Source organism: Mugil cephalus, chromosome 2 (genome assembly GCF_022458985.1).
Source record: "Mugil cephalus isolate CIBA_MC_2020 chromosome 2, CIBA_Mcephalus_1.1, whole genome shotgun sequence".
NCBI lineage: Eukaryota > Metazoa > Chordata > Actinopteri > Mugiliformes > Mugilidae > Mugil > Mugil cephalus.
In genome coordinates, this window is record NC_061771.1 from 27,001,921 (window position 1) to 27,028,787 (window position 26,867).

The following is a 26,867-nucleotide window of genomic DNA, read 5'->3' on the forward strand; positions in this document are numbered from 1 at the left end:
TTTCTGAGAGTGTATATATATATGTATATATATAAACTTTTAACAGCATTGGATGAACTGAGGAGAAGGTAAACACAGCTCCATGACTGATGTGTGATTGGGCTATCAAGCATTTTAAAGGCTCATTTAAGATATTTAAAGTAAGTTTAAAGTAAGTAGACGGTGGGATATTTAAGTGAGGACCTTTTACATATTGACAGACGTTGGCAATAACATTTATGGGCCTGTTAATGGTGAAAATAAAACATTTATTTCAACATAGCACGTCCACCCCATAGGGACACACTGAAGAATCTTCCCTCCGATGTAGCAAACATGGCGCCATGATTTGAGTGTACGGTTCTGCTTAAGAGGAACAGTACCACAAGTCCATCTTTATACAAATGCACATGCGCATTAGTGTCTTGTCTAGAAAAACAAAGCCTTCCTGAAACTAATAACTGCAACCGTGCATCAACTCATGAGTTTGTGGACAAAAAACAGAAAGTACACTAAAAAAAAAAAAAAAGTTTGTCATTTAATTGACAGACAAGCAGTGGATGATACCAAAGTTTTATTTGAGCTAGAGATCACAACCTGATTTATGTTGAAGTGAGTTTCTGCTCTTAAAGGTGATAACAGCTGCATACATAATAAATAATAATAAAAAAAGTGCAGATGCATTTTCCACTGACATGAACAAAGATTATTTTATTTGACAGAGAGGCTGCGCACACTTTACATTCAGTCTGTTCTCATAAGGTGTATTAGATAAAACCACTGAGTTAGGAAGCTCAGGTGGATTTAAGGCAAGCATTTAAAAAATAAAATAAAAATCTTTCAGAATAAAAGTGAAATGAAGCACAAAAACTTATGACGTCCAAGAATCTGTCACATGATCCAAAGTTCAGTATCTGGCTTCTTTCAAAGCTTGAGGATCTGGAGAGACGAAGAGATGGTAGCTACTGAACCTGCATTTTGGTATTTCAAAAAACAAGTAAATCTATCTTTTGGAAGAACATGCAAACTCCACACAGAAATCTGGAGTGGATTCAAACCCAGAACCGTCATGCTGTGAGGAAGCATCAGTGCTGGAAATAAATTGTGTTGTTCTGAAAGTGATGTTTTTCCTTGTTGTTCGTACTTCGTGTAGGTCTTAAATTTAACTCATAATGGCCTTAAAAATGTCTTAAAAAGTCCTAAATTTCACTTGTTGCAGAAACCCTGGGAAGCCCTGTTTCTATTTATTTATTTTAGTAGAAAGAAAACCAAGTCTAATGCTAACTTTCTCTTTTTTGTTTTAGATAGAACAAAAGAAATGTTTCTGTTTTTGTTGGTAGGATTTAATTAAGAGTATTTTTTTCCAGTTTTCACTTTTAAAAACAAACTTGAAATACCAAAAAATAAATAAATAAAATACACACATCAGAAGACCTTCTCTCCATCTGATGTTGAGATAATAACTAATTTACAAGAGAAAGAGATTCAGGCAGGATTCAGATTTATGTTGCATCTGTTTGAAGGCTTTGAAAGCTTCTCCCGTCCAGAGCTCATAGGGAAGACACCGAGTTTTCATGGCCTTTGTCCTTATTAGCCTGCAGACACAAGACACAGGTTAACAACATGTCCACTACCACCACCTCCTGACATTTCCACCTGGCACTTTTACTGTTTGTCATTTACCTGATTCCCAGGTTTAGCTGCGTCCTGAGACCAGAACCTGAAACATAGGAGGAAAACTACATTAGAGCCTTTACAGCAGCTACGTCAGGGCAGCTAAAAAAGGAGCCGGGTCAGATGTGTTAGACGTCCAGAAGTCAGCTGGTTAGGACAAATTTCAAACCAATACAGACCAACGTCGTGAGAAACATGCACTTTTTGTTCATGGTCTGGCTTTTAAATTCATAGGACCACAGTACGTCTGTTCCTGGATTCAGACTCCACGGGTTGACAGACTCCGATGCCATTTGCATCCCTCCCTCAGTGACAAGGAAACACCATGAGACGCGATCCATGCCGCTGTTGCTATGCAACTAGCCAAACAAACATCACCTCGGACACTGTTTTTGCCAACTACTTTTGGATATTTGTTCATAATGCTGTAAATACTGTAAATTTGTCTTGACTGTTAATTTTACTAGATAATAATTATTTTTATTTTATTTAAAACTTGTGTTTTTTATGAGTGTTTATGTATAACGAAGCTACGGTGACAAAGTAATTTCCCTCGTGGATCATTAAAGTCTGTCTAAGGCTAAGACGACTCCTACAAATGTCTGTATCTTCAACACCTACACAGTTAACCTTTCTGATCCCGGACAAGGTTTAAATTTCAAAGTTTGAGCTTGACACATTTTTAGGTCTCAAAAAGAAGACGTGTCCAGGGAAAAGAGGACGTCTGGTCATCTTAACGCCGTAGCCTGACGTTCACCTCCGCAGAAATGTAACTATGCACCACGGGGATGCAGAGAAGCAAAGAGAGCTGTGATTAGTGTGTTTGGTAGCAGTGTGTTTCCTCTTTAGCGTTTACAGCTGCTTCTCCATCTCCACAATGTTCAACTCGATTGTTTTAGATCAATAAGGAAACAGTAACTGAAGAGGTTTGGAGATACAGACATTTGAGCAACTCTTGTTAGGCAAAAGTTTTAGTCGCCATTGTTGAAAGTGAAGCAGGAAGTAGAAACAAACATTAACCCAACAGGTTAAAAAGACACAGTGCCCACTAGTGTTTGGGAGGAGTTGTTACAGAACGAAGCAGACTGATGAGGTACAAGTATAACTGTCTCACACCAGCGTAGACTACACGAGTCAGTTACGGCGTCTATGTCCTACAGTACTGTAAAAGAGCCTTTAGTCTTAACTAGACTGTTCCCAGCCTCTCGTCCTATCACAGGAGGGACAGGCTCCAGCCCAAGAGCCCCAAGAAAATGAACCAATTATTCCTCAGGCGACTTACATGTAGTCTTCAGAGTCAAAGTTGCCTTTGCCTGGTTTTTTGTGAGGTTTCCACTTCTTTTTGAACCTGAGCAAAATAAATAAATAAATCATTATGATGGGAGAAGGGAATGACTGTAATCCATAGGCCCTTAACATAAAACAGTATAATACTATGTAACAACACAACAATGCATGTAAGAAAAAAAAGAGAAAAGCAACAATAAAACAATGAAAAGGCAAACTCAGGAGAAGAACACCAGGCTCCAGTCTTACTTGCAGAGAAGGACGCCGGTAACGATGAGTGCGATGAGGGTCAGGCCCAACAAGACGCCCAGAGCGATGAGCAGGGGCACTTTCCAGTCGGAGTCGGGACTCTCAGGCGTCATCTCCGTTACCACCACCTCGATAAGATAAGATAAGATAAGATAAGATAAGATAAGATAAGATAAGATAAGATGGTGCAATTGATATTTGCTCTCAAGACTTCTGTGTGCTACCTCCCTACAAATAGACATTGCCTCCATATAGATGATTTAGGTTTAGTACTACAACACAAAGTACTGGGAAGGCGCATGAGTTTTTTACTTCTTACTGAATTATTTACAGTGGTGAAATCTGGTGAAATCTACAAGACCACACAAGGCAGAAATTCAAACGTTCTAATTGTTAAATTTAAATGTAGAAAGAAATTCACTATTAATCCCAGTTTGCCACGATGGTGTTTCACACTGTTTTGGTTTTACGAACAAAAACTAACCGGAGGTGCTAATAATCGGAATACTACAGGAGCTTCTAATTACTGTTTACACACGAGGCGGCCATCTTGGTAACTCAACTCAGGCATAGTGAGGATTCTGTGACTTTCTCAGTAGGAAATCTGACTTCGGGGGCGTTCCAGTTGAAAATACCAACTTGGAACTCGGAAATTCTGACTTCTGAGTACAAATGGGATGCATGCTTAAACCTCAACTCCTCCACTGGTCCTTTAGAACAGAATAAGCTACTCAGATGAAACACCTTTACTTATGAACCGTAGGGGTGTCATGGAGGAAGCTTGGGCTGTCAGGGATCTTCCTCCATTCAACCTAGTGTCAATTAATCTTACAGCTAATACAAGTTTTCTCTAAACCTCCTCAGTGTTTGTAACCAGACTCTTCTTGGATTTAGTCATATTTCCAAAGACATAAAAGTGATCTCATCTTACCTCCAGCTTGGCTGTAGCCTGCAGTCCACTGTGGTCTGTGGCATTCACCTCCACCGTTGTCGTCTGTCCAGCCAGATCCGCTACAGAGACCACAGACACCAGTCCCGTGGATGAATCCACCTTGAAATGAGATTCGTCTGACACAGAGTAGACCAGACCAGCCTCATCTCCAACATCAGGGTCTAAGGCCTAGAGGAGGACGGAGGAGAAGGGAGGAGGACTCAGAGGATGGTAGGACCATAGTTTACAGTAAAATAAATAAATTGTCTGATGTGTAAAGTTGAGTATCACCAGTTTGAAGGATGGTAGCTCCACAGTTATCAGGGACTAAGATAAAATTCTTTATCGATAGAAATTAAATGTGGTTCGTCTCAGTTAGCTTCTTGGTGCTCATGATGAGTTTTCTAGTGGTAGAGGAACATTAAAGTATTTACATTCCCCACATTTCTGCATAAAAATGAGTTGAAACTTTAGAGGATTTTAACACAAATTCTGAAAGTAGACAAAAGAGATCCAACTCAAACACATGAAACAGAAATATTATACTTTGGTGTTTGTTTATTAAGAAACTAAACAAACCATTTGTGCGGCAGTAACAGCAACTAAATGTTCTTTTTGGACAAAGAGCAGCATCTTTGTGCATCACACCATGGTGTTTCATTAACATTAACATCAGCCAATGAGAGAGAGGCCTTTAGCTGCTTAGAAGTTCCCCTGGGTTCCTCTGGGACCTTTCCCACTATTATGGAGTGATCTTTGTTGGTGGACCACTCCTGTGGAGGGAAACAGTCGTCTTAAATCTGTGTGTCTCTCTGTGGATTATTTGTGGCTTTCAAACATTATAGAGATGGACAGATTTTGGAACCTTTTCCAAAATCTGTTGAGCAACAACAATTCTTTTTTTCTGAGCTCCTCACAAAGCTCCTTTGTCCATTGCCATCATTCACTACCACAAAAATGTGTTGTGAAGATCAGACTGAGACAAATCACGATTTATTTAAACTAAACCATTGATGGAAACAATTCTGAACACATGGACTCTGATTGGACCTTGAAATTAACTTGTAATCCTAGAGGAGCACCTCACTGATATGTAATATTGGCTAATTTTTCGGAATTAACAAATACAAATGTAAAAAAAATTTATTTCACTTGTTTGGCTGGTTTCTCTCTGTCTACATTCAGGCCTTGGGTGAAAATCAGATGACGTTTTCAGTTTTTGTGTGTGTTTGTGTGTATTTTCCTTGTATCTTGATTGTGCAGTTGCCAGGAGACACACAGTCAACCAGCGTGAAAAGGTGAATCACGTTGAAGTCACAGTAAAAACCCACTCAGTGAACCAAAGACAAACAAACCATATTTGTTACTGGAGCAGGAAGCAGCCTGACTCAGGCACACACACACAAAAACATTTTAGGAACAACTCAAAAACCATGAAGAACAGTACAAGGTGTTGACTTGGCCTCCAAACTCACTATCAGTGGCATGGCGTGGGAAGCCAAGTGAGACAGAAACTCTAATCTATGTACTTTTTAGGGGAAAACAAGACATGGCCAATAGAATAACTGCTGAAGTTCAGCGCAAACAGCCAACCACTCTGTGCGCACGTAATTCTCCACATTAAAAGTTGTAAAACCTTTCTTCCTCTTTTTTTACTAAGTTCCACTCTTTCATTATGTAACGTAAAATGGTCAATGATTGGAGAAGAGAGATAAGGAAGAGATGACAGTGAATAACTGCCACAACTGTTAAAGGGAGTGTTTTTATTGACAGCTACCGAGACAATAAAAGGGAGGGGGCATGGCTTTCACTTGACCTCCAGGAGAAAAAGCCACTAGATCCCAAACTGATCAGGTATCTGGACCCAAAGCCCCCCACCAACAGCATTCACAGGTGTGTCAGAAGGCCCATGTCCATTCTCTGATGGATACACTACACACTACTAGGATGGTAGTTATAATGTTGTGTCTGATTGGTTTATAAACCGTACACATTAACCTCAGAGCATGACTGCAGGAGGGTTTTACCTCAAAGTACATGATGACTTCTTTTTTTTCCACCTGCCGTAACCCAAAAAAACAAACAATACAGGCGACAAACAAACTTGTAATGATGCTGTATTTCCTTATAGCAGAGGTCGGGTGTGTTTACCTTGACGTAGGCGACTGGGGTATTAGCTGGAGCAATGCTGAACACCGAGGCTTTGTAGACGTCAGGGGAAAACTGTGGAGCCTCATTAACATTCTCCACCTGAACTCTGACCTGAAAGAGAGACAAAGAGAGGACTAACTTTTATATTCTGTCCTCTAAAGAGGTTTATGTTCATCTTGTGACGAGATCACAAGATGAGAGCAGCCACATGAGGCTTCAGAACAATTTTAATGTTCGTATGTCGCCTTCAAAAGAAAGGATCCATATGCTCCTGGTGTTCGACATTTTTATTTTAAGTACAGATGCTAATGCACCCAGATAAAGCGGTGTTAATGTCAATTATGTAATCAGCCTCTTTGTACCTTTGAAGTGCCCAGTTGACATTGTTTTTATTGTGTTGGTATATGTTGTCTTTACCACTGATCTCCCTGTTTGCAGCGTGGTTCAATGACCCCATCCACACTCTGAGGCAAAAAGACCAAAACATAGGAACTGGGCTCAGAAAAAGGGAACAGCTGGCGCTCTGGACTGATGAGTCAACATGTGAAATATTTGTCTGTAGCAGAAGGCAGTTTGTTCATTGAAGGGCTGGAGAGAGCTGCAATAATGAGTGTCTGCAGGCAACAGTGAAGCACAGTGGAGGCTCCTTAAAAGTTTGGGGCTGCACTTCTACAAATGGAGTGGGAGTTTTGGTCAGGATTAATGGTGTCCTCAATGCTGAGAAATACAGGCTGATATTTATCCATCATCAATACCATCAGGGAGGAGGATGATTGGCCCCAAATTTATTCTGCAGCAGGACAAAGAGTCCAAACATACAACCAAGGTCATTAAGAACCATCTTCAGAGTAAAGAAGGACAAGAAGTCCTAGAAGTGATGGCATGGCCCCCCAGAGCCCTGATCTCAACATCATGGAGTGTGTCTGGGATTACATGAAGAGACAGAAGGATTTGAGAAAGTCTACATGCACAGAAGATCTGTGGTTAGTTCTCCAAGATGTTTGGAACAACCTACCAGCTGAGTTCCTTCAAAAACTGTGTGCAAGAGGAAGAAGTGATGCTGTCTTGAAGGCAAAAGGTGGTCACACCAAATACTGATTTGATTTAGATTTCTCTTCTGTTCATCCACTGCATCTTGTTAATTAATGAAAATAAACCATTAACACTTTTCACACCTGCCTAAATTTTTGCACAGTACTGTATATACTTCATAGTTATTTAAATGGTCCAGATGACGTCCACGAGCTGAAACCAAGTGATGACCTTTAGAGCATTCTGCTGTTCCAATGTTTAATGCAAGAGTAGTGATTAACCTGACCGATTTAAAAAGATACAGCCAACATCGTTTGGGTGGAGTTGTTACAGAGTGAGGCAGACTGACGAGGTTCAAGAAGAAATGACTCACACCGGCGTGGGCTACGTGGGTAAGTTAGGGCAATCCATATGCCCCACAGAGATACAAACCGCATTTTAATTATCCGTGTGATTGAACACGTTATCTCTAGAACATGCACGGGTTGGACATTGACTTGGTGGAAAGGTATAAATGTCTGAATGATAAACTGGACTGGTCTGATAACACATTTCCTGTAAAGGAAGGGACAATGTCGCCTCGTTTTTAGCACACTGTGCAAGACTCTACTCAGGACATTTCACAACATCATGATTGCATCAACCTTCACCTACGCTGTGGATTTCATTGCATTGGTACAAATCCAGTTGTTTCTGTCAGGTGAGGTTGCAAATAAATGTCCTACCAGAGCCACTGCTGATGTACTGGGGTTGCTTGTGTCCACAGCCTCCACGTCCAGGATGTACCACTCCTGCTGCTCCTTGTCCAGTGCTGTTCTGGTAGTGATGGCTCCAGTGCTGTTGATGGAGAACAGGTCTCCGTACGTTCTCAGCTTGTAGGCGATGTTGTAAATGCCGCTTCCCGCTGAGGCCTGTACCTCCCCCACGACAAATCCCTCCGGCTTGTTCTCAGGCAACTTGAAGTGGTAGGAGGAATTCTGGAAGGCCACAGTCTCCACCTCGCTGATGATCCTCAGATTCACTATGACATGAGCTGCAGGAAAACATTGTGGACTCTTAAACAGGTTTACAAAGGATTGCCGTCTGCACTCAGGACAGGGCTGTAGGCATTAATTCCTAACCTGTGGAACTGAGAGGAGGCACGCCGTTGTCTTTGGCCATGGCTGTCAGCTCCACTGTGGTCTCCTCATTAACATCAGAAATGGCAGAGGTCAAAGTCACAGCCCCAGTCTCACTGTTTAAGGCCAAATATGGAGAACTTCCAGAAGAGAAACTACAACAACAGAAAGAAACACATAACAGATTTTATTTCAATACAACAAAACAATGAATTATCACACAGTAGAGTACATATAGACACACTTAAGCAGTTTTAAAGGGAAAGCTTGGAATTATTCTCACATCTTCCTTAATAAAAAACCTCCTAAGTCTCTAAACTTTAACCGTATAAGAGGTGGTTGTGGAAATCTTTCAGTCACTCACCTGTAGCTGATGACTGCATTTTCCCCAATGTCCCGGTCGGTGGCAGACAGAGTCAGCAGCAGCTTCCCCTCCTCTGCGTCTGTTACCAGGATGCTGCTGGCGTAGGTACTGGAGCTGAACTCAGGCCGGTTGTCGTTGACATCGGTGAGACTCACTCTGATGGTGGCGAAGCTCTGGTGGAAAACAAAAAACATTTAGTTGCAGTCTGGATCAGGTGCACTTGTTTCTGAGTCCCTTCATCATTCATATCAGGGTCTGTGTGTTCATCAGGTCCATTTATCTATAACTGTTTATCCTGGAGAGGTTCACAGGAGTGGAGGTATATCCCACCTCTCACGCTGAGTTAAAATCTTTTCTTGATGAACATGATGCTCTGGAGGGCTTTCAGTCTGGTTTTAAAACATTGCATAGCACAAAGACAGCTTTAGTGAGAGTGTTTAATGACATCCTCCTGACAAACGACTTTGTTAGCGCTTTTGTTATCGCTGCACATCAGACAAGCCCCCTCTCTGTCCATTCATTAAACTTGTCTTAAAACCCATTTTTATTCTTTGGAGTTCAATTCATCATTTGTGTCTGCCCTTGTTTGGTGCGTTTAGTGCTTTCTATTATTTGTATTGTTTTATTGCTTTTAATTATTTTATGTCTTGTGCTCTTATCCATGTACAGCACTTTGTCTCTGCTGTAGCTGTTGTGTAAAGTGCTCGTTAGCTGCCGCCTTGGTGACTACTACATTTCCTGGGGTCCATAAAGGACATAAAATATGTATCCATCCATTAGTTTTTGGGTGTAAATGTGACTCGTTTCATTTTCATATACACCAGTGATAAAAAAATGTATACTACACCAACATACTTATGCTAGTATGCATAATATATTATTTATATATTATTCAGGGCAGCACAGAGGTGTAGTGGTTAGCACTAACTCTTCACAGTGAGGAGGTTCTTGGGCCTTTCTTTGCAGACTTTGCATATTCTTGTATTCTTGTCCTACGTGGTCTGTGGTCCTCCAGTACAAAGGCATGCTCGTTAGGCTAAATTAAGAATCTAAATGTGTTTGTTGTTGTTAGTGTTAGCTCTGTGATAGTCTTGCCTCTCCACAATCAAAGTTGTGATTAACCCAGGGTTTCAGGATCTCTGTCCATCTTTTCTGTTGTTACCTCTCTCTGCGGGCTGCCTTTGTCTGATGCCTTTACAACCAAGTCGAACGTTTCCCCACTCTCCCGATCAAGAGGCCCAACGGCCAGCAACATCCCATCCTGCAACACAAGAAATGGTACAAGGTACTCAAAGCGGTAGGTGGCTGTGGTTGTGATGGTTGTTCTGGTGGTTGTGGTTTTTTGTTGTTGTTTCAGACATACAGGGTTGACTCTCCTGGTCATAGTTCAGGTTGACACTAATTTCAGATCAGCTTTAATGGTGTGAGTGATTCAGGTTAATACAAAAACTAAATTACACACTAAACTCCTGTACAGCTGTAGGCAACATTTAATGTTCTGGGCTTCACCTCTCTGAATCTGAAGAGTGGGTTTAGGGTGAGGAGGGAGAGGACGACCTCTCCGTTGGCTCCGAGGTCAGGATCTGTGGGTACGATGGTCAAAACGTCTCCTGGAGCTTCCTCTGAGTAGTTGCCCTCGGGGAGGGTCAGGGTGTCGGGGATGCTCGGGAACTGTGGAGCGTTGTCATTGTAGTCTGTGACGGTGATGTTGAGCTGTGCTGTGGCATTCAGACCGTCCAGTTCCTGGTCCACAGCAACAATCTACACCCAGAGACAAACAACACAACAACACAAACTGATGAAGACAGATGTAAGAGGTGTTTGTGAAAATACTACAAAACTCAGATTCTGGTCCAAAACTTCACAACAAAAAGAGGAACTCCTATGGAGCTCAACTATCTTAGATGAAGAAAATAAATAAAAACTAGAGACAATGAAAATAAATACAGCTACCTTTCATGCTTTTTGTACATTGTATGTGTTCACTAGATCCCAAACTTATCAAATATCTGTGGGATACACTGGAGCAAGCCTCATCCACAGGGGCCCCTCCCCTCAAACAATAGGACCCAAAGACCCCCACTACCAACATCCTGTAGCCAAACACCACACCATGTTCATTCCATGATGAGTTACAACTGGTTTGGAGGCACAAGAAATATCTTCAAAATATTAGAAAGGCGGTCATAATGTTATGCTTCATCTGTGTATAAACTGTGTTTTGGAAGAGCAAAAAGTCACAAAAACTGGACATATATGGAGTTCTTTATTGTAATCAGTAAGAACCAGGATAGATAAAATGCAGTCATGCATAAATTAAGGTTATACCTGAAATACGTAGCTGTCCTTAGTCTCTCTGTCTAATGTGACGTTTTGCTTCAGTGAGACAACACCTTGTTTACTGATGTCAAAAGTGTCACTGGTATAGATGAAGTAGCCGGAGGAGAATCCGTCCTGGAAAACAAGATAAGTGTCAATGTAGGTGATTAATCAGCAAGTACATATCAGAAACATAATTACATGATGTTCTAAGAGACAATGTTAGCTTTCTGTTGTCATCACCTGGAGGTCCCAAAGTTCAAACTGTGCAAAGGACGTTAATCTCATCTGTGTTTTATCGTGATGTGGCTCTACCTGGCATTTACCTGATCTGTTCTTAGAACCAGAATCAAACCTTGTTCAGATTAGAAGCAGCTGATGTAACTCACCTCATCCCTGTCAGTGACCTCCACGGTCAGGATGGAGGCTCCACTGGACAGGTTCTCAGAGACGGACACGTCATAGTTGGCCTTACTGAACTCAGGTGGGTTGTTGTTCACGTCCATAACAGTCACCACCACAGAGCTGGTCCCAACTAGAGAGGGAGTCCCTCCATCAGAGGCCTGAACCGTCAGCGTGTACACCTTCACCTCACTGTAGTCCAGAGGCTGGACCAACCGCAGGGTCCCACTGGAGGAGTCCAACTCAAAAACAGCAGGGTCTGATGAGGGGCTTTGCTGGACAATACTGTAGCTCACTCTCCCATTTGGGCCTTCATCGGGATCAACAGCTGATAGCGTGAAAAAAATTGTGTTCACTAACTCTGTTTCTGAGACTTCGATCTGGTACTCAGCATCAGAGAAGCTCGGGACATTGTCGTTGATGTCAGATACTGGGACCACCAGGGTGGCTGTGGCAGAGGAGACTGGACGACCCTGATCTTCAGCAACCACCAGCATGTTGTACTCTGCCTTGGTCTCCCTGTCCAGTGCAGCAGCGACACTTACCATCCCAGACACACGATCAATAGAGAACCTCCCTTCTCCTCCTATCAGGAAGTATCTGATCTCCTTATTAAAGCCACTGTCTTTGTCTGTAGCTGTAACTGCAGTAACATTGAATCCTTTGACTGCATTCTCAGGGACAGATTGATTGAAGGAACTGGGAGTAAAAACAGGACTGTTATCATTGACATCAATGACCTGAACTTCCACAACTGCATTGTCACTGACAACACCATCAGTGATGGAGATCTGCACAGAGTAGTTATGTGGGCCATTGTCGTAGTCAAGCTTCACCGTTGAGGTCAGTTCACCAGTGGGAGAGATTGCAAACTTGTCGGCTTCTGTCTCAACTGTGAAGTCAACCTCAGTATCAATGGAATGGAAGCTAACCTGAAAAGAGCCAGACGTGATAATAAATTCAGAGTAGTCATTCATTTCTGAGAGAGGACAGGTGGCAGGTAAAAACATTTGATTTACCCAGAAACAAGTTCACTGTGATAGTTACCTTAAGAATCACAGCTCCTGGTTCCTGTTCTTCTTCTACAGTGGCCTGGAAGACTTTTTGTAAAAACTGAGGTCTTGAGTCACCGGGAGCAAGAATGTTCACCTGCACTGTTGTGGAGCGGGATGTGGTTCCCCCTAGAGTGGAGAGGAATATCATGATGACTGATTGTGCAGCTTTTTTATCTGCTATCTTTATAATTACAGGTGGTTGCATGAGCTCAGTGAGAAAGCAGCTTCAGTTGTTTTATTAATTGTTTATTGCGTTATTGTTTGTATTTGCAAACTGCAAGGAGTGATTCGAAATTGGCCGTAGGTGTGAGTATCAATGGTTGACTGTCCCTGTGTGTTAGCCCTGAGACAGACTGGAGACCTGTCCAGGGAGGACCCTGCTTCTCATCCAATGAAAGCTGGGATAGGCCCGACCCTCTAGAGGACAAGTGCTTACACAAAATGAGCAAATTAATGCTTATCTGTGATATTGCCCGCAAAAAGAAGTACAATTTCTTGGCTATTTGGAAAATTACAATTCTTTGAAGTATTTTGAGTTCTTAAGCATTCACAAGGGATAAGGATATTTAGATCTAGCAACAAGATGACCTGAGAATCATCAAATCATATAAGTTAACCAATACGAGATGCAAGCAGTTCCAATGTGGGCTTCAGGATACAAGTATTTATGTTTGTAGATTCTAGCTGTTGCAAGTTGAAACAAAGGAAAATTAAAAAGTTGCATTTGTGATAAGAGATCGCTGACTGATGAGAGCAGGACAACAAGAAAGGTCCCCCTGATTTGTGATTAGAAAGCGGGAAATGATGAAGCACAATCTTCAAGCCTACCATCTCTGGCTGTTATATAGAGCTTGAATTCCAAAATCTTGTTTTCCACCAGTGGTATGAGTTTAACCAGTGAGATAACTCCAGTGTTTTCATCCACTGAGAAGTATCCCTCATTGTTCCCAGCGTCAATGGAATAGGTGATCTCTCCGTTCACACCAGCATCTGGATCTTCTGCCGTAACCTTTGAGTTACAAGATTCACGTAATTTTTTGATTAATTTTCACATAAAAAGTAAAAACTTTTAAAAATGACATTTGCGAAATTTACCAAGATACAAATGTTGGTTATGAGAAGAATCATATGACACATGATCACAGATTCAGATCCACCTTGTGATACTAAGGGTAAGGTTCAGGGGTTGGTTATGGCAGGGTGTCATCAGCATAGTTGCGGAGGATTTATGTGACTACAGCTAATTTACTCCAAACTGTAAAAAAAAAAGTTAACTGAACCTTAAGGAACTTAAATGGTTGCAATTATGATGTATTTGTGCCCTTCAGAATGTTCTACATTTCTACATAAAAATGACTCAAAGCTTCATATGATTTTCTGAAGTCATGAAAATAGACAAAAAGAATCCAATTAAACAAATTAAATAGAAATATTATGCTTTATTTGTTCATACAGTAAAAAGAGATAATATTACATATCAGTGAGATGTACCTCTAGGATTACAAACTAATTTTATTTTGATGCAGAAGTGTCGGAAATTCCTCAGGGTGCAAACACTTGATTATGTCGTATTTATTTATTTGTTTTTTATTTATTTTGTGATATATTGACCTGTGGGTGATAGACAAAACACAGCAACAGTGATTGTCTCTGTGACTCCTTGCATAACTATATAAAACAAAGTTAATACTGAACAGAGCTAATTCAGTCACTCACCTGAACCAGCTGCATTCCCACGGTCTGATTTGCAAACACTTTGCCCTCGTGGTTGGTGCTGGTGAATGTAGGAGAGTTGTCGTTCTCATCCAGGAGAGTCAGAGTGACCTGCGCTGTTGTAAAATTTTTGGGTGGGCTGTTCTCTGTTGCTTTAACCTTTTTATTAATGAAACAATAAGAACAAAGTCAGGCCTATAGTGAATAAAATAACGCATGAAATATCATTGTTGTGTTTTTTTAAGATGTAATCTTACAGTTTTTTAATTGATGGAGAATACGACAGAGCCGTTTCTTCAGTTGTTTCAGGAGAGCAGTTCAACAAGTGTCACTTTGTTTTTTCTCTGCTTGCTTAAAATAGCTTTCAACCTGAATCTCTGCCTGTTTCCAGAACCTGTTTTTGAGGACTTTGTGTATTTTTTGAAACATGATGGACTGGGAGTGGATTAATTACAAGTGGTTTGAGGGAGTTCATGCTCACTGCTGGCATTTAACCTTTAATTTAAATAGGAAGTAGAGCCTTCAGCTATCAGCTCCTGCAGAACCAGCTCCCACTTTAGGTTCAGGAGGCAGACACCGTCCTACTTTTGAAGTCAGGCTGAAGACTTCACTTTTTTATAAAGCTGATAGTTGGGGCTGGTATATGCTTGCTCAGGTCCAGGTTCAGCAACATTCTGCCTAAAGAATGAGGTCATCTGACTACCTGAATATACTGAATGACCAGGTTATTCCATCAATGGAGTTTTTTCTTCTCTAATGCCACGACCATATTCCAACATGACAACTCTGGGATTCATGAGGCCCAAACAGTAAAAGATTGGTTCAGGGAGCACGAGACCAGATCATTTTCATCCCTCACACCTTATCCCCTTCTTTTCATCACAGGAACTAGGGAAAAACATTAAACTGTTCAGGAGTTGTGTTTATGTAAAATCGGTTTTACCTGAAATGTGATTGTTTCATTGGTCTCTCTGTCCAGAGCTGTGGCGTCTGTCACTCTGATCGTCCCATCAGGATCGACAGAGAAAGGAGCAGTTTCTGGAATGATCTCCAGAGTTCCTACAAATCCTCCCTGGAAAGGAACAATGATAATTGTGAAGAGAGACAATTATTAACATGGTGATCAGACCTGTGCCTCAGATGAACCGAACTGACGTGACTCTACCTGGCATTTACCTGATCTGTTCTTAGAACCAGAATCAAACCTTCAGATTAGAAGCAGCTGATGTAACTCACCTCATCCCTGTCAGTGACCTCCACGGTCAGGATGGAGGCTCCACTGGACAGGTTTTCAAGGATGGACACGTTATAGTTGGCCTTACTGAACTCAGGTGGGTTGTTGTTCACGTCCATAACCATCACCACCACAGAGCTGTTCCCAACTAGAGAGGGAGTCCCTCCATCAGAGGCCTGAACCGTCAGCGTGTACACCTTCACCTCACTGTAGTCCAGAGGCTGGACCAACTGCAGGGTCCCACTGGAGGAGTCCAACTCAAAAACAGCAGGGTCTGATGAGGGGCTTTGCTGGACAAGACTGTAGCTCACTCTCCCATTTGGGCCTCCATCGGGATCAACAGCTGATAGCGTGAACAAAATTGTGTTCACTGACTCTGTTTCTGAGACTTCGATCTGGTACTCAGCATCAGAGAATTTCGGAACGTTGTCGTTGATGTCAGATACTGGGACCACCAGGGTGGCTGTGGTATTTAAAACTGGACGACCCTGATCTTCAGCAACCACCAGCATGTTGTACTCTGCCTTGGTCTCCCTGTCCAGTGCAGCGGCAACACTTACCATCCCAGACACGCTATCAATAGAGAACTTCCCTTCTCCTCCTATCAGGAAGTATCTGATCTCCTTATTAAAGCCACTGTCTTTGTCTGTAGCTGTAACTACAGCAACATTGAATCCTTTGACTGCATCCTCAGGGACAGATTGATTGAAGGAACTGGGAGTAAAAACAGGACTGTTATCATTGACATCAATGACCTGAACTTCCACAACTGCATTGTCACTGACAACACCATCCTCGGAGATGGAGATCTGCACAGAGTAGTTATGTGGGCCATTGTCGTAGTCAAGCTTCACCGTTGGGGTCAGTTCACCAGTGGGAGAGATTGCAAACTTGTCGGCTTCTGTCTCAACTGTGAAGTCAACCTCAGTATCTATGGAATGGAAGCTAACCTGAAAAGAGCCAGACGTGATAATAAATTCAGAGTAGTCATTCATTTCTGAGAGAGTACAGGTGGCTGGTAAAAACATTTGATTTACCCAGAAACAAGTTCACTGTGATAGTTACCTTAAGAATCACAGCTCCTGGTTCCTGTTCTTCTTCTACAGTGGCCTGGAAGACTTTTTGGAAAAACTGAGGCCTTGAGTCACCGGGAGCAAGAATGTTCACTGGTACTGTTGTGGAGCGGGATGTGGTTCCCCCTAGAGTGGAGAGGAATATCACGATGACTGAGTGTGCTGCAGCTTTTTTATCTGCTGTCCATATAATTGCAGGTGGTTGCATGAGCTCAGTGAGAAAGCAGCTTGTCTAAATCGGTCTCTGTGATGTGGACGTGACAAGGCTGGCTCCAAAAAGGAATCAATCCTCCTAAACTCATAAACCCATCATCAATACAACCTTGTACAAATACAGCATACTGTGACCTCTCTGACTGACAATGTAAAAGTTCTGTGTTATTATGGTGCATTTGTGAAATTTTCAAACCACTACATGTCTGGTGGGCACTGATCTAGCAACAAGATCTTTGTTTCATTACAACAAAAGCATGACCTGACAATCATCAAATCTTATAAGGAACATAAGGAACAAGCAGTTCCAATCTAGCCTTCAGTATTTTGATTTGCTACAAGTGGAAGCAAATAAAAAATAAAAAATGTTATCTATGATAAGAGATCACAATCATTGATTGAAGGACCCCGTCTGCAGAGAGCAGGAAGGTTTGAATGTGGTCCGTGTCCCAGTTTACATGTAATGGAGAAAATCAAATAACGGATGGGAACATGTCCTCCTCCTCCACACTAGGTGTCTTTCTGGTTGACCAATTACATCATATAATAAATAAAAGTTAGCATTTCAAATAACAAATTCAGTTTTTATAATCTCATATGTAATGTGCGCACTACTTCTGGTGTAGATAAGATGGTGCTATCCCTCAGGTGGTTCTTCTACCGCCTCTGTTTACCCTCTTCTTTTTCCTCCTTGGGTGTTTTTGCTATGGGGTCAGACGCCAGCGCAGCGGTTGCGGAGCATGCACACACACGTTTTCTTGTTTAACTGAGATTAATTCATACATGTGCATCTGGGTGTCTTCATCGGATAAGGGGACCTCTGATTTTAGTCCGAGTCTACATGCACTTAAGTTTTCCAGATAAAGTCGGATTAATGCAATGATTCGTTTCATTTTTTCACCTGCATGTAAAATTACTGGCTGATTAGTGATTAGAAACCAGTAAATGATGAAATGATCTTCAAGCCTACCATCACGGGCTGTTACATAGAGCGGGAATTCCAAAATCTTGTTTTCCACCAGTGGTATGAGTTTAACCAGTGAGATTACTCCAGTGTTTTCATCCACTGAGAAGTATCCCTCATTGTTCCCAGCGTCAATGGAATAGGTGATCTCTCCGTTCACACCAGCATCTTGATCTTCTGCCGTAACCTTTGAGTTACAAGACATACAATTTTTTGGTAAAATTAAAAGTAAAAATACACATTTGTGAAATTTTCCAAGATACAAATGTTGGTTATGGGAAGATACAAATAACTTCTGTAACTTCTGTCATGACTAAATAAAAGAAAGGTAATACTGAACAGAGCTAACTCAGTCACTCACCTGAACCAGCTGCATTCCCACGGTCTGATTTGCAAACACTTTCCCCTCGTAGCTGGTGCTGGTGAATACAGGAGAGTTGTCGTTCACATCCAGGAGAGTCACAGTGACCTGCGCTGTTGTAAAACTGTTGGGTGGGCTGTTCTCTGTTGCTTTTATCTTTTAATTTACAAAACAAAAAGAACAAATTAGGCCTACAGTGTATGAAGTAATGCATAAAACACCCACAGACACTGTTTTAACTTTTAAATTAGGATTTAATTAACAGATGATCAGAATACACATACAGTCCCTGAGAATCCACCAATAAATTTGGTAAATTTACTTCCAACATCAGTTTGGGTTTGGGAGGCAGGGATGGGTTTTTATGTTAGGGTATTCTGAGAGAAAAAATAAATAAAAAATGGGGGCGATAAACCAGACAGAGTGTTACTCTGCATTGAATCGGAACCGTAGCCCCGTGCTTCTGAATCCAATTTTTTTCATTCCTCCTTCTCTGTCCACAAGACCAGTGATCATTAGTTTCCAAGCCAGAGAATAGTAGGTGGTTGGGAGAATGCCTTTGAAAATGTTTTGCCCAAGCGGGTGTCAAGTAGACCTTCCCCAATGTTTTAGAGGTATTGGGATAAATGTGTGTGAATGGAATGTTTTGTTCCTCCTACACAGTGTTTATGGCATAGAGTGAGATTGGGGTTAGGTCTGGGTAGGGTTAGGGTTAGAGTTAGGGCTAGGGCTAAAGTAGGGACTGGTCATTTAGAACTCCAATTAATGCCTGGTCTTTGCTAGTGAAGCAACATAGGTGATCCGGAAACATATTTTGACTCAATCGTCCATTTTCTGCTTGCATATAAAAATCCACCTGTATCAAATGGAAATGTACCTGCTGCTAAAAATCATGCATAAGAAATTATTATTTCTTCCTGTTTTAGGAAGATTTTGAAAAACCTACAGTGCCCAGTTTTTCATTACAACATTTTTTGAAAGAAATTTAACTGTTCATTGTGTGCAATGCAAAATCGTTTTTACCTGAAATGGGAACGATTCAATGGCCTCTCTGTCCAGAGCTGCGGCGTTTGTCACTGTGATTGTCCCATCAGGTCCGATAGAGAAAGGAACGGTGTCTGGAATGATCTCCAGAGTTCCTACAAATCCTCCCTGGAAACGAACAAGCATAATTGTGATGAAACTCTCATTATATAAATTATGAACATGAACACAGACCTATGCTTTAAATGTATAGAATCTAAACTAAATCTGTTTTTATTTCATAAAGACATACCTGGTCAAGATCGGCGACGGTAGCTTTAAGCACAACAGCACCAACAGGAGAGTTTTCCATAAGCATGATGTTGTAGTTGGTCTGATCAAACACTGGAGGGTTATCATTCATGTCCTCTACAGTGATGATCACAACAGATCCAGCTGTTTTCAAACTGTTGTCGGTCTGAGCTGCCTGCAGAGAGCAGAAGGAGAATTAATCGGGCTGTATTCTTAACAATCGTGTCGATTATATTGTTGTGAGCTACACATTAATCACACTTTGACCCGGAGCTAACTAAGGTCAGTTCTCTGGTACCATCACAACATTTGGAGGAAGGAGACTGTAGACCTGTGTTGGTAGATACAGTGCTACCCCCACCCTCCCATCATTCATCCCTCCTCTGCTTCTCTTTTCATTAAACTTTCAGTGATCATTAAACTATCTGCAAACCTGGGACAACATGTCTGGCTGTATATTATAAGGTCCTTACCTGGATGCTGATAGAGATCATATTGCTGCTTATCTCCTCTCTGTCGAAGGCCGTCAATACAGATATAACTCCGCTGTTGGGGTCGATGGCAAAGTTTGATTTATACTTGTCTGGGGAAACTAAACAAAGAGAAATCTTCTGTCAAATATTCAGGTTAATACTTTTTTAGAAAAATCTTTTGTATATGTACAGTACGTCATCATGTACCAGCAGTGATGCTGTAAATCACAGTCTCGTTGATCCCGAAGTCTCCATCCTGAGCCTTAATCGCCTCTGGGAGAATAGTAGTGAAACCTCCAATCTTAAATACATGTGAATACAGAAGAAACAATGAATGAAATTAAAGAGAACACACATGTTGACACACATTAAAACACACTTGCAGTATACACCGACCAGGCATAACATTACGACCACATTACTGATATGGTCTATGTCTCCCTTGTGCCTCCAAACTGTGATTCATCAGAGAATGGACATGGGCCTTCTTAGGGTGTCCTGTGGTGTTAGTGGGAGCCTTGGAGGGGAGGGGCCTCTGTGGATCACCCCACAGATACTTGATCAGTTTGTGATCTAGAGGATTTGCAGGTTAGTTAAACATCTTGTGCTGTTCTTCGTGTTTTGTTTTTTAGTTGTTCCTAAAGCGTTTTTGTGTCATTGCAGTGGGGTACCTGGTCTGGTCTAGGTGGGAGCTACATGTCTAAGTAAAACCCACACGAATTAATGTCAGGTCCAAACATTTCCCAGCAGAACACTGAATTGTCACAAGGTGATTTAAACGTTATTTACTTCTCTCGTCAGTGGTCATAATGTTGTGGTTTATCAGAGTATTTCCATGTGTCAGCAAGTGACTGAGAAATGAAAGAAAGTTTATGAGGGTCACCTGATTTTCTGGAACAGAGGCTTGGTACAGATTGTGGCTGAAATAGGGATTCATGTTATCAAAGTCCTCAACGTTGATCACCACCGTCGCTGTGTCATTCCACCCCGACTTATCCTGCAGACAACACAGACAGATCAGTCACTTTTTGATAAAAACCACATGCTGCGACATGCTTTGTGTCGACTTGTCATCTCACCCGGGCCGTCACAGTGAAGTTGTACTTTTGGGCAACATTGTAGTTAAAAGGCTTCTTCAAGATAAAAGTCCCTGAGTCGGTCAACATGAAGTCTTCAGTATCTGGTTCCTTGAGAGAGAAAGTTATTGTCAGATTTACACACAGAATACTAAAAAGCAAACTTAAAACCACTGAAAGCCCTTGAGACTGATGATGTCGGTTCATCTCTTTCCTTCCTTGGATCAGTTCTCTGTAATATTTCAATTACTCAACATAGTAGTATAATTTTTGCCTACAATCCACTGTCACACTAGTATATTTTTTCTACTCTATTTATACATTTGTTTGTTCTTGTTCGCATTCTTGTTCAATTTCGTTGTATGCTGAGATGTGCAATAACAATAAATTCTATTCTATTCTATTCTATTCTAGAAAAAAAAAGCTTGACTTGCTGCCCAATATATCCCAACCACTGGCAGGCACCATGACAACCAGATAATAATAACTTAACAATGGAGACGTTACCAGTGAATATGTGATTTTGCTGTGTTCTATTGAGCTGTCTCCGTCTTCAGCTTTCACCCTAAGAACCTCTGTGTCCAGCGGGTGTGCCTGAAACAAGAAAAGTCTGGATGGTCTACAGTCATGGAAACAAATATACACATGCATGTCCTGTAGTTCCTACAATACAGAGGTGAATCATACACTTTTAAAGTCTTTTCGCATGGAAATAAGAATTAAATTCATGGCCAGTCCTTCTTGTTTATTTTATTTTTATTTTTATTGTTTTATTTATCTTTTCATTCCTAAAGCCTCAACGTCAAATCAGATTCGGCCTAAAAAGATTCCAGTTCCAAATACCATTTATTAATACATGAAACAGCTGTACTGTATCTATCCATCAGAACAAATATGTCCAAGACGTCTTGTAACAGATTTCATTGACTCACCTCAGAGACAGTTTTCTCATAGAGCTTCTGTGTAAAAACTGGGCTCATGTCATTGATATCATTTACTTTCAGAGTTCGCTTGTTGTTGATCTGCAAAGGTAAAAACAAAAAAACTGCATAATTTGAAATATTTCATTCTTACTGCATGGGCAGGTATTTAACTTTGTACTGAAACATTGGACACGTCCACCCACCTTGTTACCTTCCTGATCACACATGACAGAATAATACAAGGTGCCGCTAGTCTGCAAGACATGAACAGAGTGGACTTAGAATCAGGGCACGCTGCAAAACCAAAGCTGAAGATGTGAAGAAACATCAGCCTAGAGAGATTCATTCAAATAAACTACCGTCACAGGATGAGTTAACACAACCCCTCACTCACTGTAGCTGTAAGTGTTGACTTTAACGGTTGCTCATATAACCCCTGTAAACATATCCGAGTCGACATGAAGCTGCAACCAATGCTGCAGTCACAATAAAAGCATGTGACAGGAAGTGCTAATTCCTTCATCTTTTCAACAGTAAATCAATTTGAAACATTTCATTCAGCACTGAAACAAGACGGATTCCCTGATTTTTATTTATTTATTTTTTTTTAAGACAACTGTTTATTTTGCTGACCTCAAAATTCAGTATAGTGTAGTATTTGCTGTTAAAGTGTCACCAAATCAACCAGGACTGAAATCATAAAGATCACCTCTTTAAATACAATTTTTGAATCCATATAAAGAGAGAGCAAATGTTTATCAGTGTATTGAACTAAAAATTGTTATATAACTAAAAAAAAAAAACACACTCTTAGTTCCTCACTGACATCAGGAATTGTAATGTTTAACCACCGCTATTCAAAGACCATTTCCTTATCCTTCGTTTTAACGCTAATAATCAGTAAAACATAACCATTAAAATATAAATGTTGTGATATCAGTAGAGACTAAACCAGTGAAAGGGTTCCCACTGAATGTTTTTGATTTATCATAACATTATCTGGCCTGCTAAACACTATTAAAACAGTGATTGTAAAAGAATTAATTTCTAGGAGACAAGTTGGCCCAAACTCACGTTTTTCAGTACGTCTGAATCTAGCGGCATCTTGGTGCGAACAATCGCGTTGGTGTCTCCCAGCGTGAAAACCAGCTCCAGAAATTCAAGGTGGTGAGGAAAGAGGTTGGGCACCAGCTTCACTCCCTGTGTTGCCTGGATCCCAGTAAACATCTCCACATCACCTGCAGCATCACGAGACCGTCATCAAGAGGACAAGACACACATCAGAATCAGAAAGACTAGCTACGTGATGAAACAAACTCTGATCCCCATGTTATTGTGATTTGTGTAATGCAGTGGTTTCAAACATATGCACTGGGGGCCAAAGTCAGCCTGCTAGAGAGTCCAATCTGGCCCACAGGATGAATTTGTGCAAAAGTGTGAAAATTACATAGAAGACACTAACTGTATTTTTTTAAATAACAGTAACAGCTATGCCTACGCCTTCCTCTCAGGGACACACAGTTTTAGTGAAAGTTAAAGACATAACACAACATCAGATATTTCATTGAATGACAACATTTTATAATTTATAATGTTCTAAAACAATAATGCACTAAAACAAGGTGAAAGATCTGGAGTTGTTGCTATTTCTTGTTTATTGTGCTGTTATGTTACTGGTTTGAGCTGATATAGATCAAACTGGGCTCTTAAGTAAAATGAGTTTGACCCCCCTGGTGTAATGTGTCATTAAGTACAGATGGAATAAAAAAGAAAATCCATCTATGAAGATGAGAATCATATCCATCTTACCTGAATACCCTTCAACCACGTCACCCACATTTACATTAGTGTCGGCGTCACAGTTTATGACTGAAGTACCTTCAGAAAGAGACAAATGTGAGTTAATACAACAGACAGAGATCACAGTGTCCACTTTACTAGTGCTAACTGTTAATTGTTAATATCTGAGCCCCGCTGTGCTCTTATTTCCAAAACAAATCTTTTTTTTGTAAACTGTTCATACCTCCAGCTCGGAGCCAGGTGCTTTAAAGTGGATGCACTTTCACTGCAGTCGCTCTAATAGCTCCCAGGTCACAACTGATTGATTTCATTTATAATACGATACACAATGTGCATATAATGCTAAAATTCATCAGGATATTTGATCATAATAAAGTCACATGACTTATTTCCATTATGGTCCACGAAGTTTAGACAGGAAAGGTGCTACTGATATTTCAAATTTTTAAATAAAACATCAAATGAATACATAAAACGCAGAATTTCATAAACCCGGACAAAACAGATTCTGGCCTAAAAGATATGTCATTATGTTAATGAACTCAACATCTATTTTTTCAGGTTCGTTTTAAACAGAGAAACAGCAGATTTAATTCCATTTAGGATGTTGTACCACTCCTCTCCCCCTACTTTACTTTTAATCTTAGGATCCTTCAAGATGAACACACTGGATCTTGTATTCAAACCGCCATGAACAACCTAAAAATAATAAAATAATTTGCACACTGACAGTTATTGCCAGGTATTTAATCTTTGCACTGAGCTTCCTGATGACAAGAAGGGCTATAGTTTCTCCAGTCATACATTGGTCTAATTCAATCTCAGATATGTAACAGAACGCTTTTCCTTCACCATTGTTCTATTACATTCTACATTAAACCTAGTGATATCCCTAGCTCGCTAAAGCTAAGGAAACATCTCATGCTCTCTTAGCTAGTCCTGGGTGGCTGAAAGGTTATCATCCCACATATGTTCAGGGGAAATGAAACCCAGACTTGTCTCTGATCTTTGGCACAAAGCACCATCAATAATTTAATCGTGTAACCAGCCATATCCCAGGACATTATCTGCCAACACCCTCTCTGACTAGTAGATCATTAATTCAAAATGGTTTACTGATTGTCCTTTTTACTGTTTTATTCTTAACCACAAAGACAGGTAATTGCTTCTGATTATGTACTGGACACAGGTGCCTTAGTGATGTAAGAGGAGACACAATCTGTCTGTTTGATGTCATAGAAAGAGGCCTTTTCCTATTTCTGTGTGAAAGTTGTTACAGGAATGTGGTTTAGTTAGGGATGTACGCTTAAGACCATCTTCATGAACACTTTATGAATTTATATTATACTCTAATATCTCAACTCTTTCAGTATTGTGTGATTATTATGTGTCCAGAGTGAAATGTCGACTATTTTCTCAAAGTGCATGATGAAAAAAAACTTCTCTATTTTATTAATTTATTTAATTTTTCTTATGGGTGGCCTTAATACTCTTCCGTAGAAACTGCACAAACATGAAACTGAAAAGCTGGTTGTGTTACAGTACACACCGCCTGTTCTACAAACAGAATATCAACACGGGTCATCCATCTTTAATTTGACCTGATAATATAATTGCAATAACAGTTCTGGATCTGGACACACAAAAAAAGGTCATTTGTAAGTTGTTGTCTTTTTTTTACATTAAACCCAGTGCCACATTTGTCCATTTCTAATCCCCTGGCTGAACTTACCGACTGGACTTCCATCGCTGACACACACACAGACGGAGACAATGAAGGCGAGAGCAATCCGCATCCAACGGCTCGTGTCCATTTCGGCTCAGTCGTGTTTCCCCCAAACCTCAAAAAGACACTGAATCGAACTCCTGAATCGCAGCCGTAATGAAGCATCTGCCGTTCACCTCGCCCTCCGTCTCAGCAATCTTATTTTATGACAGGTGTTATAAGTTCCCGCAGGTGTTATAAAATCCTCCGGGTGTTATAAAGTCCACCAGGTGTTATAAAGTCCTCCAAGTTTTTACTGGTGGTGCATTGAACCAAAGATCATCAGCACCAAGTCTGACTCTCATTTCTTTATAAACTGAAGAATGATCAGTTTCCAAATCCAGGAGAAAGAAAAAAAAGTTCCCTTATTGATCCTCATGGGGAAATTCCATCTCTGCATTTTGACCCATCCATTTGTTCTCACAGTAGGAAGGGTGGAAGACAATTAAAGTAAAATAAAGTAACATAACACATATTAAGGTAATGTAAAATAAAGTAATGTAACATTAACACATAGGCGCTGACTTCAGCGTCCCCAAGTAATGTATGTACATATACAGTATATATAGATGTAAGACAGTTAAAATCAAAACAGAATAGAATAGAATAGAATAGAATAGAATAGAATAGAATAGAAAAATACTTTATTCATCCCCTGGGGGAAATTCGAGTGTCCAGTAGCTTGTACAGTAACATACACAGACGTCAGTGTAACACACCAACAAAATCAACAAAATTAACAGTGCAAAAAGAAAAGGAAGACTGGAAATATGTGTAACATGTATACCTGCGCAAAAGAGGTGAGCAGAGGTGGTTCAGAACTGTGTAATAAAGCAAAGTAATAATATTGTATCGTAAAGTAAATCAAATAAAATAAGCAAAGAATGTGCAAGATTTGTATGTCACTAATTCCGTGTTTCCTCATTTACAATCGTAACAGCCTGGCTGTCTCCATCCATGAGACAAGGAAAAGGTTTGGTTTATAGGTTTGATATCTGTGGATAAAAACTCATTTATGTCACTATTTCATGTAATGGAATGAGCTATTACAGCAGCAAGTTTCCTTTTAATGGTCTTACGGGCACTTGTTATCTAACAATCTGACACTTTGAACACAACACACACACTTTCTCTCACCCTTACTCACACACACACACATGCATTGTACACACCGTGGATATAAAATAAAAACACATAGTTAAGTTCCATACATTCAAAGCCACGTGCACAAGAGAAATGAAAGAGTTAAAATAATGCAACTAACACAAACAATACTAAACATTATATCAATACAATAGTACATTTCCTTCATATATTTAAAAGGTCCCTGGACAAAGGGTTGTTGGTCTTAGGTTCTATCGTCTTCCTCCTCTTGAGATAAACCGAAATGTTCCTGAAGACCACGTCGCTGTTGATCATCTTCTGTTCTATGACAG

The 26,867-nt window shown here is 40.6% G+C and overlaps 1 protein-coding gene across 1 annotated transcript; it reads right to left on the reverse strand.

Moving 5' to 3' along the window:
- Positions 1-494: 494 nt before the first annotated feature.
- LOC125003834 (cadherin-23-like) lies at positions 495-25,577 on the reverse strand. The gene is made up of 33 exons (XM_047578051.1): positions 25,399-25,577; positions 23,676-23,744; positions 22,941-23,104; positions 22,070-22,120; positions 21,876-21,965; positions 21,451-21,537; positions 20,947-21,054; positions 20,751-20,864; positions 20,075-20,168; positions 19,868-19,986; positions 19,396-19,569; positions 19,143-19,271; positions 18,120-18,275; positions 17,765-17,945; positions 16,574-16,707; positions 15,511-16,458; positions 15,218-15,346; positions 14,278-14,433; positions 13,390-13,570; positions 12,554-12,687; positions 11,494-12,438; positions 11,114-11,239; positions 10,295-10,546; positions 9,948-10,046; positions 8,786-8,958; positions 8,425-8,576; positions 8,029-8,336; positions 6,272-6,382; positions 4,121-4,309; positions 3,190-3,317; positions 2,936-3,001; positions 1,663-1,699; positions 495-1,574 (listed from the first exon to the last, which is right to left on the reverse strand). The coding sequence occupies exons 1-33, from the start codon at positions 25,478-25,480 to the stop codon at positions 1,530-1,532; spliced, it is 5,931 nt and encodes a 1,976-aa protein (XP_047434007.1). The 5' UTR covers positions 25,481-25,577; the 3' UTR covers positions 495-1,529.
- Positions 25,578-26,867: the final 1,290 nt, after the last annotated feature.

Excerpts from the sequence above, each read along its gene's own strand:
- LOC125003834 (XM_047578051.1), bottom strand. The coding sequence starts at position 25,480 with ATGGACACGAGCCGTTGGATGCGGATTGCTCTCGCCTTCATTGTCTCC. Across the intron at positions 18,276-19,142 it reads TTGAATCGTTCCCATTTCAG|ATAAAAGCAACAGAGAACAG; the intron begins GTAAAAACGATT and ends GTAAATTAAAAG. Across the intron at positions 12,439-12,553 it reads CAGGAGCTGTGATTCTTAAG|GTTAGCTTCCATTCCATTGA; the intron begins GTAACTATCACA and ends GGCTCTTTTCAG.